The sequence below is a fragment of the Phlebotomus papatasi genome, chromosome 2, assembly GCF_024763615.1.
Source record: "Phlebotomus papatasi isolate M1 chromosome 2, Ppap_2.1, whole genome shotgun sequence".
Classification (NCBI taxonomy): Eukaryota; Metazoa; Arthropoda; class Insecta; order Diptera; family Psychodidae; genus Phlebotomus; species Phlebotomus papatasi.
In genome coordinates this window covers 76,694,257-76,709,098 of record NC_077223.1, presented here as the reverse complement: position 1 = coordinate 76,709,098, position 14,842 = coordinate 76,694,257, and the positions used below count along the sequence as shown (strand labels likewise).

The 14,842-nt window shown below is 41.1% G+C and overlaps 3 protein-coding genes across 3 annotated transcripts; 1 reads left to right on the top strand and 2 right to left on the bottom strand.

Annotated features, from left to right (window-relative positions):
• Nucleotides 1-804: 804 nt before the first annotated feature.
• LOC129804460 (YTH domain-containing protein 1) lies at nucleotides 805-2,592 on the bottom strand. The gene has a single exon (XM_055851778.1). The coding sequence runs from the start codon at nucleotides 2,590-2,592 to the stop codon at nucleotides 1,168-1,170; it is 1,425 nt and encodes a 474-aa protein (XP_055707753.1). The 3' UTR covers nucleotides 805-1,167.
• Nucleotides 939-14,334, bottom strand: LOC129804450 (DNA repair protein REV1). Its single transcript, XM_055851766.1, has 3 exons — nucleotides 14,165-14,334; nucleotides 11,835-14,107; nucleotides 939-4,095 (listed from the first exon to the last, which is right to left on the bottom strand). Exons 1-3 carry the CDS (start codon nucleotides 14,234-14,236, stop codon nucleotides 3,957-3,959), a joined length of 2,484 nt encoding a protein of 827 aa, XP_055707741.1. The 5' UTR covers nucleotides 14,237-14,334; the 3' UTR covers nucleotides 939-3,956.
• Nucleotides 2,700-3,948, top strand: LOC129804483 (60S ribosomal protein L10a). The gene is made up of 3 exons (XM_055851816.1): nucleotides 2,700-2,779; nucleotides 3,011-3,166; nucleotides 3,385-3,948. Exons 1-3 carry the CDS (start codon nucleotides 2,775-2,777, stop codon nucleotides 3,875-3,877), a joined length of 654 nt encoding a protein of 217 aa, XP_055707791.1. The 5' UTR covers nucleotides 2,700-2,774; the 3' UTR covers nucleotides 3,878-3,948.
• Nucleotides 14,335-14,842: the final 508 nt, after the last annotated feature.

Genomic DNA, 14,842 nt, shown 5'->3' with positions numbered 1-14,842 from the left:
TTTTGAAATGCAACGATTTTTTGTTTACCTATATACCTGCATACTCATATTAAATTTACTTTACATGCTCATATGAACTGTAAATTTCATGAAAGCCCCTTAATAATGCAAAATAACATCACAAGTGAGATAAAGCATGGCAAATTTGAGCATATTTGCTTCATTCGATAATCATAATCGAATTAAAAAGTAGCCCGATATGTTGAGGGAGCCGAATTAGCGAGTCTACTGTATATTCCACTATCATCTTTCTGTCAGTTCCTAGATATTTTAATTTAAATAAAAAGTGCAATTTTCAGAAATTTGATTCCAAATTGCTGTACTGTACAATACATATCTCTCATCTTTAGTTTCAAATCGAATTTGCATGTAATCCGAGTTTACTCACGTTAAGAATCTCACCTAGAATAAGCTGATTTAGGCTTATCACTAGCTTTCTGAGTTCCTTTTAGGGGAATGTTTGCATGGTTCGCACAGAGTAAACCTTCAAACAACGCAAATTTTCTCTTTGTTTGCAAAGAACTAGTTCGTCATTTTTTAGCCATAAAATAGATAATTATTAAGATAATGAAACGAGATGAGAAATGGTAAGTCAGCTCTTTGCAAAGAGAAAATTCGCATCGTTTAAGGTTCACTCTGTGCGAACCATGCCTACATTCCCCTAGATTGTTTAGAAACCGTTTACTATTCAAAAAATGTCGTACAGAAATTGACGAAAGAATTCGACACATCAGAATCATGGATATTTTTCCATAAGCAATGTCCAAGGAAATTCCACTGACCCGGCAAAGAGAAAGAAAAACCTTTTTCATATTTTTTTTTAATTTTCATTATGCTTTTTTATAAGAAATCAAAGCTTTTTTTATCTCATTCAAATCGATAGAAATACTCATTAGACATTGATATTTTAAGGAGGAGAGCGAATGAAACATCTTGACTTGGCATCTAAACACATTATTCTCACAATTCTGCACTTGAGATTTTTTTTCATTTTTTTTTTTAAATAATTTTCTGCCCATGTCGCTTGTTTTTTTTCTCTATAGAAAGATGATGATGATCAAAATACACGGACGACGGGATGCTGGGATGCTCTTTAGTTAGCATTCAAATTGCCTTCCGGTCGTCGCGAAATTGCGTGTTTGTCCAGGAGCTGCCTGGGGTGGGTAATCATCGACGATCCCTGTAGCTCCTGTGGTGACTCCTTTCACGATACTCCCCCCTGTCGCGCTCCCGCTCGCGTGCCCTATGCCTATAGTGGTCAGGATGGCGTTCGAGGGCAGATGTGCCGGCGCGCAAAAAGTCCTCGCGTTCATAACGACCACTATCGTAGGAATGTCGTGGGTACTCGGGCACCGGAAGGCCGTCGTAGTAGCGCGGCGGTGGCGGCGGCGGGAGGGCGTCGTAGGGTGTGGGAAGAAGTGTTGTGAAGCCAGGCGGTGGTGCATAGGGCATCGGGGGCAATTGATGCTGCATCTGTCGCATGTACTTCTCCACGTACGCCTCGGCGGCGGCCGTACTGGTGGGATAGCGCTCCCACAGCGGCGGCGGCAGGAGCCGATCGACGCGGCTATAAGGTGAACCGGGGCGCTTGTACGCACCGGTACTGGCCAGCTTACTGCGACTCGTGAGATAGAGCTTTTTGCGCGCAATTCCACGCAGCATTGGGGCTTGACGACCCCTGAGCGGCGGCTGAGGGCGATTTGGGGCGCCACGGTAGACCGGTTTGGGGCGGATGCCCTTCTCACGGAGCTGCAAAGATGTTTCCTTGGATTTGCGCAGAATTGGCGTCAGCTCGATGCTGTCATCCTCCGGAAAGAGCCGACACAGTTCAGCGCCAACTTTGGGTTCAATCTCCTGACCATCCCGACCAATCTTCACCGGTTTTCCCTCATTCCATGGGTTAAACAGGTGTCCGGTACAGGTGAAAGAGAGTTCTTTGCGGCAAATCCAGTCAATCTTGAATACACCCCCGAGAGCCTTGGCTGATAGCCCATGTGGCAGAACCCAGCTCACTGTAGGGCCATCATGACGAGCCTCCGTATTCATCCTGGCAAATCCAGCAAATCTCCCACTTTCCTTCACTGAGAAAATCAACAGGACATTGCGACACTCCCTGAAGGCCTGATTGAGATTTGCTTCATTCTGTGGCAATGTAGCCCAGACACTCCTAGCCTTGGATAGGGTCACATTTTCAGCATTATTGGACTTGATAACAAAGTATCGTGCCTCCCGGAACAAATAGTTCAATTTCGTCATGTAATCATAGGATTTTGGCTGACTCTTGACGCTATTTCGCTTGGGGGCGAGCACTTTAGTGATTGGAAGTACCTTCTTGCCCCTATGACCCACATCATCATCATCTGTGGACTTTTTCCCTGCTGTTTTCTTACTATTTTGCGTCCGATTCCTCACAGTGGGGCTCACACTTGATTCTGTACTGATGGAGCTTATGCAGCTCGGCCGGGCATTGGAGTCACTCGACGACTCGGCAGATGCCTCACTGCGGGTATCAAAGGTATCGTCCAGCTGCTGTAGCTGCAATTCCTCATTGATATCTGCCTCTTCGTCATGTCCCAGCGTTAGATCGGCCATTTTAACACTAGGAAAATCACCCCGTCTATTGTTTATATCGCCCGACGACACTTTTTCACACACAAAAACGTCAAGCACTGCCGCATCGCAGCGCCCTCGGTAAAAAATTTTCCGCTCAAACTTAACGAATATAGTCATTCGGCCTTTCGTTCAGTTGTCCGACTACAGAAAAGTCTGAAAAAATGTCGTAAGTAGAAAATCTTGGAATTATCTCCTGCATCTTAGACAAATTGACTAATTTTTGTTTGCAAAATTGTTGCCAATTAAACATTCTACACAATAACAGTGTAATTGTGTCAAGTGGATAAATAAATATCAAGATAATCACCATATTTACACTGCAATCACGCGTTTTTTGCCAAATTATTCCCATATTTGGAAATTTTAGGATTTGTCCAACAGAAAGCTCTCTTTTCAGAACAAAAGTTTCTCGTGATACTCTCTACGAGTGCGTCAATGCTGTCCTGGCTGGATCCAAGGAGAAGAAACGAGGATTTCTCGAGACGGTGGAACTCCAAATTGGCCTGAAGAACTATGATCCCCAGAAGGATAAGCGTTTCTCTGGCACTGTCAAGTATGTCTCCCCGGATAATCCCCAAAGACCCCAACTCAGGGTCTCCTAAATAATTGAGTAGGGAATTTAAATATTTCCGCAATAGTTTTAGAGAAAATTGATAATTTTGTAAACTATTGATACAAAGCTAGTAAGTTACCAGCTAACAATCCTTCTTCCGGACCAACCAAAACTATTTTATTTGCAAAACCATTCTAAAAATTCCCACATCTTCACAGGCTCAAGCATATCCCTCGGCCAAAGATGCAAGTCTGCATCCTGGGAGATCAGCAGCATTGCGATGAAGCTAAAGCCAATGAAGTGCCCTTCATGGATGCCGAAGCACTCAAGAAGTTGAACAAGAACAAGAAGCTAGTGAAGAAACTGGCCAAGAAGTACGATGCCTTCCTAGCCTCAGAATCCCTCATCAAGCAGATTCCACGTCTCCTTGGTCCAGGTCTCAATAAAGCCGGCAAATTCCCCGGGCTCTTGTCTCACACGGAATCCATGACCCAGAAGATTGACGAGGTCAAGGCCACCATTAAGTTCCAAATGAAGAAGGTACTGTGCCTTTCCGTGGCCGTTGGACACGTAAATATGCCAGCAGATGAGTTAGTGCAGAACATTCATCTGTCCATCAATTTCCTGGTGTCCCTGCTGAAGAAGCACTGGCAGAATGTTCGCTCATTGCACATCAAATCAACAATGGGACCGGCTCAGCGTCTCTACTAAGCCATTTGCTTCCACTGAATCCCATCCCATTGACTTTTGGATGGCAATAAAGGTAAAAATCTCTCAAAAAACTCTTGTTTTATTCACACTGCCCACAATTGAATTTGTTAGAAATTTTCAACTTGATCTCATAAATCAGCAGCATTTCCCTCTGAACTTCCTGAATGAGGAATCTGTAGCTCTTGTGCCAATTGCAGTTGTTCTTTTGGTTGATTAGCCTGTGGGAAAATGAGAATAAAGTAATTTCAAAAATATTTTGTATTTAAAAAATCTCAAAAGTGATGCCAAGGGGTGACTCATTTTCATGTTTCATTGACAAAAAGGTGTCTGGTTTCTTAGGTTTCGTAAAGATGCTTATTGAGTCCCATGGAATTTTTCTTATCGTTTCTCGTGAAACACCAATCTTTTTCTCCTTTTTTTCTAGGTGTTCTTCTGATTTTGCGAGACTTAAGGTTTTTTAAGCTTCTTGATACATTTTATCATGTTTTGTAAATATTTTTGAAGCTTGCTTGAAAATTTCCTGGTGTGGTCAGACGGGACGGACGATACTTAGTATAATTGCCGCGAGATGGCTTACAACAGACGAAGACGGACGAACAACGAAGGACAGACAGACTTGAGTTGGACGCCAAAGAGAGTGGACGAAATAAAGAAAAACGTAAAAAGCTGTTCTGAGTGTTTTAATTCGAATTGAAATGGAGTCTACAACTTCAGGTGTGGGGTTGAGCTTGGCTCCCAGCCTGGAAAAAATGAGTGAAGTGAGTGAAATCCTGAGTGAAATGGGGGAAGAAGTTCCGCCCACAGCATCGATGATGCAGATTCGAAAAATTTTCAAGAGAGTCGTCGTGGGCTTGCCGATGGCGGGAAAATGCAGAAAAGACGCCAAGGGCTTTTCTGCTGGAGACTCCCCTGAAAACTTACCAAATATCAATCAAAGAGCCGACACTGATTCAGGTGTTGAGAGTGCGTCCAATTATGAGGGAACAATGCAAGCGAAGCCCCAAAATTCGGTGGAAAATTATGCTGAATCGAGCGTCAGTGTTAATCACCTCGAAAATGGCGTCCCTTTCCGTGACAACGTTAATGTCATTGCAATTTTGGGTGGATTATTGCGCGCCTTGAGTGTCTCAAAGAGTGAAAATCAGCTAAAATGCTCATTCAAAGACATTGAGAATGCAGTGGAGCATTTTTCTGGAGATGATGGATACAAGATCCAGCAGTGGATTGAGGATTTTGAATTAGTGTGTGACGACTTTGAAGTGCCACCAAAATCCCGTTTGGTTTTTGCCCGGCGTCTTATTGATTCTGGCCCAGCAAAAATCCTCACTCGTACTCAACGCTTCAGAGAGTGGAGAGATTTGAAAACAGCCCTCATCAAAGAATTTGGACAGCATGAGACTGTGAGAGAGGTGCTGAAAAAACTCAAGCAGAGGATAAAGAAGCAAGATGAAACCTGTCAAGAGTACGTTTTGGCCATTCAAGCCATGGTTTCCGGATACCCTATTCCGGAAGAGGATATCATTTGCGCTATCATCGAGGGACTTCAGGATCAATCATCAAATATCTCGATGATTGCAGGCTGCAGGACTTTGGACGAATTGAAGTTGGCAATGCGTCGCTATGAGAGAAACATTTTGAAGAATCCTTCTTCGAGTGGGGACACATCCAAAGCCTCTTTGGCTTCCGATGTTGCTGCTAAGAGTGGAAATAAACCCCGTTGTTATAATTGCTCTGAGCCTGACCACATTTCCTGGAGATGTCCAAAGCCTAGACGTGAACGTGATCCGGATTGCCCATTGTACAGGAAGCCGAAGACTACAGCAGCAGTTGACGATGGGGAAAATGGGAATTTTCAAGAGGGTGACGAGACTAAGCCACTTCTTTCTCATCAGCCGGTAAGTGTGACGTTCAATCCTGGTTCTGGTTTGGGGATCACTATCAGTCTCTCTTCTCTGTTGGATACGGGCAGTCCAATTAGTTTAATTCAAAGGTCAAAAGTGCCAGAGATGCTTCTGCCTCAACGTGAGTGCACAATTTTACCTTATCGGGGACTAAGTGGGGTTAAAATTGAAAGCTTTGGAAAAATTATTTGCTCAGTGCAACTGCTAAAAGTTTGCAAATCCATTGAATTAATTATTGTCCCTGACAAAGTGTCCCCATTTGAGATTTTGTTGGGCAGAGATGCTTTGAAACTACTGGGAATCCAATTGACATTTATAAATAGTGAGTTTGTACCCAAGAAGCCTGAAAATTTCTCAAAAGAAAAGAATTTGACCATGTGTACTTTGTCCAATTATGAACCAGCGGATGGTGTTGGCTTTGAAACTGCAAAGAATTTGCTTGATGAATTGAAGAGTGAAGTTAAAATTTCAGATCTGAGTAAAGTTGAGGACCAAACTATTTTAAATGAGGGGAAGAGGGAAAACAATTTCAGTGGGAGGCAAGAGAAAGATCAGTTATTTGAGAGCGAGAGAGATAATAAACTGAGTGAAATAAAGGAAGTAGTTTCTCTTGAAGAGGTTCAGGAATTTGAGCATAATGAAGGGAGTGAAACTGTAGAAATTAGTGACGTAGAAGATGTATTTGGGGATGATGAAACCTTGCTGGCATTTATTATTGAATATTCTGAAGCAAATAGTTTCACAAAGCAAGATGATTTTATTGGAGCTTTGGTTGATGTGAGCATTTGTCCAGATTTGTCTGAAGAATGTCAAGATAAATTGAGAGTACTTGTCCAAGAGCATTATCATGACAAATTTTGTGAAGAGAAAAAATCTGATAATTTTGAAATGAAAATTCGATTGACAAGTGATGTCCCTTTTTATTTTCGCCCACGTAGACTGGCCTATTCTGATAGGGAAAAAGTTCGCGAAATTGTCAACAATCTGTGTGAGCAAGGAATAGTTAGGCCAAGTGATTCTCCTTATGCTTCACCAATCGTTCTTGTAGACAAGAAGAGTGGAGATACACGAATGTGTGTCGATTATCGCTCACTGAATAATCTCACGGTTAGGGATAACTATCCACTTCCGCTAATTGAAGATTGCCTAGAGCATTTGAGAGGCAAGAGTGTTTTCAGTCTGATTGATTTGAAGAGCGGTTTCCATCACGTGAAGATGGCTGAAGATTCCATACAGTATACTGCATTCGTAACACCAGAGGGCCAATATGAGTACTTGCGAATGCCATTTGGGCTCAAGAATGCCCCCAGTGTATTTCAGAGATTTATTACAAGAGTTTTGCGGAAGTTCATTGAAGGAGGGCAAATAGTGGTGTATATGGATGACATTCTATTAGCGAGCGCTAATTTCGATGAGCATTTGAAAACGCTAGAGCAAGTACTCTCCTGTTTGGCAGAGAATGGGTTGATTATTCAAATGGGAAAGTGCAAATTGGGGTATTCCTCGATCGAATATTTGGGATACCAGGCATCTTCAGAGGGAATTCGTCCTAGCGAGGACCATCTGAGAGCTATCCAAAACTATCCAACGCCACAGAATGTGAAGGAAGTCCATTCTTTCGTGGGACTTTGTGCTTATTTCCGGAGATTTGTTCCAGGATTTTCAACTATTGCTCGTCCCTTGCTGTCTCTTCTTAAAAAATATGCGCGATTTGATTTTGATGATTCTTGTGCAGAGGCTTATGAGGGGTTAAAGAGACGTTTGATTTCTTCGCCAGTTTTGGCCATTTACGATCCAAAGAGAGAGACAGAACTACATACTGATGCGAGTTCGTTGGGATTTGGAGCTGTGTTGCTTCAGCGACAAAATGATCAGAAATTACATCCAGTAGCGTACTTCTCAAAAAGTACGTCTAAAGCAGAATCAAAGTACCATTCGTATGAGTTGGAAACTTTGGCAATAATTTATGCCTTGAGTCGTTTTCGAGTTTATTTAAAAGGGATACCTTTTGTGATTGTTACAGATTGTAGCTCACTTGCGATGACGTTGAATCACCGATCAGATAGCCCACGTATTCAACGATGGGCGCTTGAATTGGAAAACTTTGATTATAAAATAGTCCACCGAAGTGGGACAAGGATGCATCATGTTGATGCTTTGAGTAGATGTTATCCAATAGCGGCCGTTGACTGTGATGATATAGATTTTCAACTGAGTGAGACTCAGAGTAGGGATAAGATGATTAGAGATTTGAGGGTCAAGTTGGAGAAGGAAGATAATAAAATGTTTGCTTTGAAAGACGGTTTGGTTTATAGACGCGATCAAAGAGGGAAGTTATTCTTTTACGTACCGGGAGAGATGGAAGTGAATCTGATTCGACAAATTCATGAGAAAATCGGACATTTTGGCTCGCAAAAGACCTATGAGAAATTGCGCACTCACTATTGGTTTCCGGGGATGAAAGAGAAAATTGACAGTTATGTGAAAAATTGTGTGAAGTGCCTCTTTTACTCTACTCCCGCGCGAAGCAATATGCAGTCCTTGTATAATATTCCAAAACACCCAGTGCCTTTTCATACTCTTCATATAGATCATCTCGGGCCGTTGCCTTCGCTAGTGTCAAAAAGGAAGCATATTTTGGTAGTGGTTGACGGATTTACGAAATTTACGCGAATTTATGCTGTCTCGTCAACAAGCACGAAGGAAGTGTGCTGCGCGTTGAAAAAATTCTTTGACTATTATAGTCGACCAGTGCGAATCATATCAGACCAGGGGAGTTGTTTCCGCTCGAATGAATTTAAGTCTTTCCTTGCCGAACGGAATATTGCCCATGTAGAAGTGGCAACAGCGTCCCCACAAGCAAACGGGCAGGTAGAGCGTGTTAATCGGGTTATTACTCCGATGTTAGGGAAACTTAGCGAACCTCTTCAACATGCAGACTGGGTGCGCCAGTTGAGCAAAGTCGAATTTTCTATTAACAATTCTTTTCATCGTTCAATTGGAACCACCCCAAGCAAGGTTCTTTTTGGTGTGGAACAGAGGGGAGAAGAGGTAGATCATTTGACTGAGCATTTGGATGCTAAAGAGTTAAATAATGAGCTACGAGATTTGAGTGCTCTGAGAGAATCCGCGTCGAAGAAAATAGAACAAGTCCAGAAGCAAAATCTGAGGCAGTTCGAGAAGATCCACAAGAATCCGTTGGTTTATAAAGAGGGCGATTTTGTTTTGCTACGAAATGTTGATACTACGGCAGGTACAAACAAGAAACTTATTCCTAAATTCAAGGGTCCCTACGTGGTGGACAAAGTTTTGCCTCATGACCGATATGTAGTAAGAGATGTTGAAAACTGTCAAGTTACACAAATTCCTTATAACGGAGTTATTGAATCAAAAAATTTGAGACTATGGAGATCCCCAGACTGTATACAGGGCAGGAGTTGGGCGGATCACGCCACTGATGAGAATGAAGTGTGAATTTTGATAGTTATAGTATTTTTATATTAGATTAGATGTTCACTGGACTTTTTGAAGAAAAGAAAAAAAGAGAAAAAAATGTTAGATGTTAAGTAGACGATAGGTGACATGACGAAACAAAATGACGTTGGGATCGGGTCGATCCCTAGTTAGGTCGGCCGAGTTGTGGTCAGACGGGACGGACGATACTTAGTATAATTGCCGCGAGATGGCTTACAACAGACGAAGACGGACGAACAACGAAGGACAGACAGACTTGAGTTGGACGCCAAAGAGAGTGGACGAAATAAAGAAAAACGTAAAAAGCTGTTCTGAGTGTTTTAATTCGAATTGAAATGGAGTCTACACTGGAATATCTGAAATTTACCTTGGGTCGCACGTAAAATATCAGATTTCCCGGAAACTCTTCTTAGGCTTCGTGATTGTGTTTCTTACCTTTCTCGGATTACGCGACATATTTTTAAAGCTTTTCTTGAGTTTTTTTTTTAATACATATAAAAGATTTTCGTATTTTTCTCTGGGTTTGCAAAAAATGTTTAGTTTCTCCTAAAATATTCTGAATTCTTCACGATCTCTTGTCATTACGGTTTATTAATGATTGACGAAATCTGGGGTGACATGATAACCATGATAACTTATTTTTCAATATTATCGACTGTCGGTTCTGAAAAATTTAAAAGCAGAACTTCCTGTAACTAATATAGATATTTATCAACAGCCAGATTTTTTTAAGAATGTCTCAATGAATGGCTCAATAATGTGTTAAAAGTCTACATTCACTTAATCTAACAAATGTCTTGCCAAGGGATAACTCATTTTAATATTTCATTGACAAAAGGCATTCTGATTTCTGAGGTTCCGTAAAGATTAATTATTGAGTTTCGCGAAATTTTTCTCAGGTTTCTCTTAATTCACCAATACTTCATTTTGATTCTCTAAACTAAATAATAGTTTCTCTTTGTTTTCTTCTGATTTTGTGAAACTTGAAGTTTTATTGCGCTTCTCGTGAAATAATTAAATTTTATCATGTTTAATACTTTTTATAAATTCTTTTGAAGTTTTCTCGAAAACTTTCTCGGTTACCTGAAATTTTTCTTGGGTTGCACGTAAAATATTAAGTTTCCCGAAAACTGTTCTCGCCTTTCTCGGATTAAGGTAGAGTCAGCCCTTTTGGCCACCTAAAGTAAAATCACATTCTAAGGCAATTATGAGTTTATTTAGAACAGGAAAATGAGTCTTATTTCGTGACCTCTAATCTAACGAATCAGAAAACCATATTTGATTTTGCATCGACTTAATTAATTCCAAGTTATTGAAAGAAATTCTTGACAAGGTAAACAATCACTAAAAAAAAACATGGGATTCTCAAGAAACTTGTTAATATTAAGAGAAATTGTTTTGCATTATTTCATATTTTTTATGAAAATATTTGATGTTATTCAATGAAAGTCCATTTCTTAATTAACTAAATTTTATTGTGATATCATCCTTAATAAGATTTTCTAACAAATTAAATGAAAATTGGATGTGGCTAAAAGAGCTTACTTTTTTCGGCTGTGTAAGTACTTTTGGCCATTCATTTTCCCATACATTTTACAAGTGGCGCACCTCACGGATTTCAGTAAAAGCAATCGTTACTTTTGACTGATTTTTACATCAAATAGAAAATGTGCAAAAAGTCGTTTAAAATACTCTAATAATCACATAAAATTGGTGTTAATATAAGATAAGATTTTGCCAGGGGTCAGTTCTCCATTTCGGATATTCCGATGCATCCAGGCCACCAATTGGGCCCCTTATGCTTCCCCACTCCTATTCTATCTTATCCCCCGATACGGGTAGCCGCTCAATATCACAGCTCTGTGGGCTATCTGTGCCGTTACTATATCACAGCATCCCTTCTCGGTGTATGTTTGGGATCAGTGACAGCGAATATTTGTATCGACTGAAGTACCACTTTCATGTCGAAACTCGTTTTCGTACCAGCCTCTATTGTTTAGGCGGTTCACTTTTTTTTGCCAATATGCACCATTGACATTATTATTCATTCATTCACTGGACGAATTGAAAGCCGATATGGCATGAAAAATCTCTTTCTGCTGCTGCTCTATCTATATAATATATACTACTCTATCCACTGACCCACTCGAGGCCTAACAATGGATAACTCATTCCCATTTTTACTGACAAGGGTTTCTGATTCCCGAGTTTCGCGATGAAAAAATTTAGATTCACGATGTTTCTTGAGTTTCTGAAGTTTCGCGGTGCAAAAATGATGGGTTTCGCAAGTTTCGCAATGCAAAAAATAGGTCTCTTGGGTTTCGCAATGCATGAATTAAGTTTTTTGGGTTTCGTGAAGCGTTTCTTGTACAATTGACAAGGGTTTTTCTATATGAGTCACCCCTTGCTTTTTGGGCAATTGTTGAGCGGCGCCTTGTTTTTTTGCAACTTTTTAGAAAATTTAAAATTCCTTTGATTACCGACTGACGGCGCTAGTGTCAATTGTATTTTTTCTGCATTTTTTTCAATTTTGAATTTTTGCAACGAAATTAAAAAATCCAATTTAAAAAATTTCTACTTACAAGAACAAATATTCCAATTGCGAATGGAGATCAACGATGTCCTTCGCCCGCACGAATTCACGCGCATTCCTTGAGAGATGCTCCACATCGCAGGTTTTGGGGCAGTCGCTAGAATTGACCCACTGAGTTACAATGTCCAACCAGTTCTTCTTGCCCAAAATATTGCTGCTGCTTATTAAACCGGGAGCTTTCTTGCGAATCACCGTTTCGGGTTTCGGTTCAATTTTTGCCGCAGGAGGACTTTTTGTTGGAGTTTTCTCCTGAGCTGAATTCTGCACTTTCTTCCATTCTGAATAATCCCTTAGGATTTCCTCTCGAAGTTCTTCGGGAAGGGCTTTTAGAACTTCAGGATCAAGGTCAGGCATAGTTGGTGGTAGTTTTTCTTCTGCATTTTCTGCTTTTCTGGCTTCAGATAGTTTCTGAAGTTTTGGCTTTGCCTTCATCTGGTTGAAGAGATCCATCACCGAAGACTGAGGAGGTTTTCCAGCGTCACCTTTATTCAGTTTTGTCACTTGGACGCCGATCCCTCGTAATTCTTCCGACGGGATATTAAGCTCCTCGGAAATTTTCCAGATGGCCTGAAAAATGGTTTCTGGATCATCCGTGAAGGTGGTCAGTGGTGAGGACTTTGCAATATGATCACAAATTCCATGCCCCATGAATTTTGCCGTCTCTACTGGAGCATCCTGGGCACGAATCATGAGTTTGAGAGTGACACTTTTGCCCTTTAGACCAACTTCACGAAGTCTCTTGGCAGTTTCCTCACTCAGTTGCCTCAGGAATGTCTCCAGTTCGGATTTCTTGGTAAATCTGATGCCGTAGTTAACTTCAGTAGAGACGGATTTTCGTTGCTGACAGAAGTTCAATGGGCGATTATCCTGACCTCGACAGAGTTGGAAGAGATTTTCGCCAGATTTCTTGCCAAAATCCTTCTGGAGGCGGCTTAGAGGGACTCCCTGAAGGTCTCCACAAGACACCCATCCATTTTCACCCAGTTTCTCGCACGTAGACCTACCTACTCCTGGCAAATCCTTCAGGGGAACGTCCTGCATGAAGTTGGGAATATTTTCCCGGGGGAAAAAGTACTGTCCATCTGGCTTGGCTTTTCTGGTAGCTAATCTGGCCAATAAGCGATTCTCTCCAATTCCCACAGAGCACGGACAATTTGTTTTCTGCTTAATCTCTGCCCGGATATGCGTGATAAAATCCTCGCATGACACTCCTGTGGTGGCTAGGAGATCAGTAAGGTCAACAAACATCTCATCACAGCTCACAGCCTCAATGTCCAGGGTGTATCTGGCAATGGAGTCGTAGAGAATGTAGGACACTTCTCGGTACTGAGAAAAATCATAGGGAATTGTTTTGAGGTCTGGGCAGATCTTCAGTGCCGTTCCCATAAACATTCCATTCTTTATGCCCTTCTGACGAGCTTCGTAGCTGCAGGAAGCAATCTCTGAGAGTGACAGTGATTTACCAGAAGATCCTACTCTCAAGATATTTTTTGAATTTTCCTCTGCAGCCTCCTCATCAATTGCAGATAGATCCTTGAAGCTCTTGTCAGCAGAGACCGGATTGCGACCACCTTTTGAGTGAGTAACAGCTACAGGAAGTCCCCTAAGATGCGGCCTGGAGCGCAATCCCACAGAAACAAAAAAGCAATCCATATCAATGTGCATGATGACTTTCTGTCCAGGTGGACCAGAGTTTCGGGAAAAATTCATCTCAATCCTTCCGGGAAAATCTCCCTGATGCCTCTCCCTCAAGTCATTCACGTAATCTTTGAGTGCCAGCCCCAGAGTTGAAATATGATGAAGTCGAGAGTTGCTGTAGAACTCCGAGAGGAAGTTTGGATTAACAGCTGTTCGAGCTTTTTTCCCATCATCCTCTGCCTTCTGCGCAAATGTTAATTTCGGCTGCGAGACTCTGTGATTGAAATCATACAAATATTTCTTGTAATCGATGATTTTCTGTTCCTTCAAGCAATCGACAATCCATTCGGGCTTTATTATCGTCTTGCTAGGCATCATTTTTCGCACCTTCACATCTGGCAAATTGCTGGCAATGATAAAAGTTGTGTGGGATCTTTCGTAGGTATGATAGATCCCACCATGTTCCATCATGATCATTTTAAGTGCCTCTGCCGAAGGATTAGTATGTCCATTGACATAGATTGAGATACCTGAGAAGAGGGTAGACTTCTGTATACCAGAATTTTTGGCATTATCGAGAAATTGTTGCTCCAATTTGGATATTTTGGCATCCATGTAGCCACCCTGCAAAAATGCAAAAATCAAAAATATATGACATTGATTTCTTCTGTTTTTACTTACAAATTGTGCAAATCCATTGTCTTCTTCCTCTTCTCTTTTGGATTTCTTTCGTTTCTCCTGTTTTTCTTCCATTTCTATTTAGTTTTTCTCAAGGATAATTTCACAACTTTCCGCCGAACGCATAAAAAAGCTATTTCGCCGTGTTGCCTTGCCAACAGTTCGGTGACAGTTCCTCCCTCCTAAAGCTCCTAAATGAAATGCTCAATCTCCCAAAAATCTCCTAAATTTTAAATGTTTGAATTTGAATGTTCACCGGCCAGGAGTCCCGCGGTCGCGCGCGCCCCATAAAAACCCCCACCCGGCAACCCAGCAAAACTTCGATCTGCAATTCTGCACTTTTGAAATTTTAACGTTTCTTGTCATTCAATCGGATACTTCGTGTGGCTTCGGGATAGTCGTGCGACTTCGTGAGCATCGCGAATTTCTTTCGTGTTTTCTAACCATTTCCTTCCCCTTCGTATTTTCTATTATGGCTGATTTAATAATATTGTATAATATTATACATTATAATTATATTGTAAAAAAAAGAGTATTCACGTAAAACTATTGAATAAAAATTGAATTTTAAATAAATTGAAATACATATTTTTATGTAGTTAAAATAATGTTTAGAAACATTAGAAAGGGTAGAAGAAATGTAGAAATCATCTAAATACTCTAAAGAAATTCTGCCGATAA

Bases quoted from the DNA above. Each gene is read 5' to 3' on its own strand.
- LOC129804450 (XM_055851766.1), bottom strand. From the start codon at position 14,236: ATGGAAGAAAAACAGGAGAAACGAAAGAAATCCAAAAGAGAAGAGGAA. The intron at 14,108-14,164 runs GTAAGTAAAAAC...GCATTTTTGCAG, and splicing joins ACAATGGATTTGCACAATTT to GGTGGCTACATGGATGCCAA. The intron at 4,096-11,834 runs GTAAGTAGAAAT...ATTTTCCCACAG, and splicing joins CAATTGGAATATTTGTTCTT to GCTAATCAACCAAAAGAACA.
- LOC129804483 (XM_055851816.1), top strand. The intron at 3,167-3,384 runs GTATGTCTCCCC...ACATCTTCACAG, and splicing joins CGTTTCTCTGGCACTGTCAA to GCTCAAGCATATCCCTCGGC.
- LOC129804460 (XM_055851778.1), bottom strand. From the start codon at position 2,592: ATGGCCGATCTAACGCTGGGACATGACGAAGAGGCAGATATCAATGAG.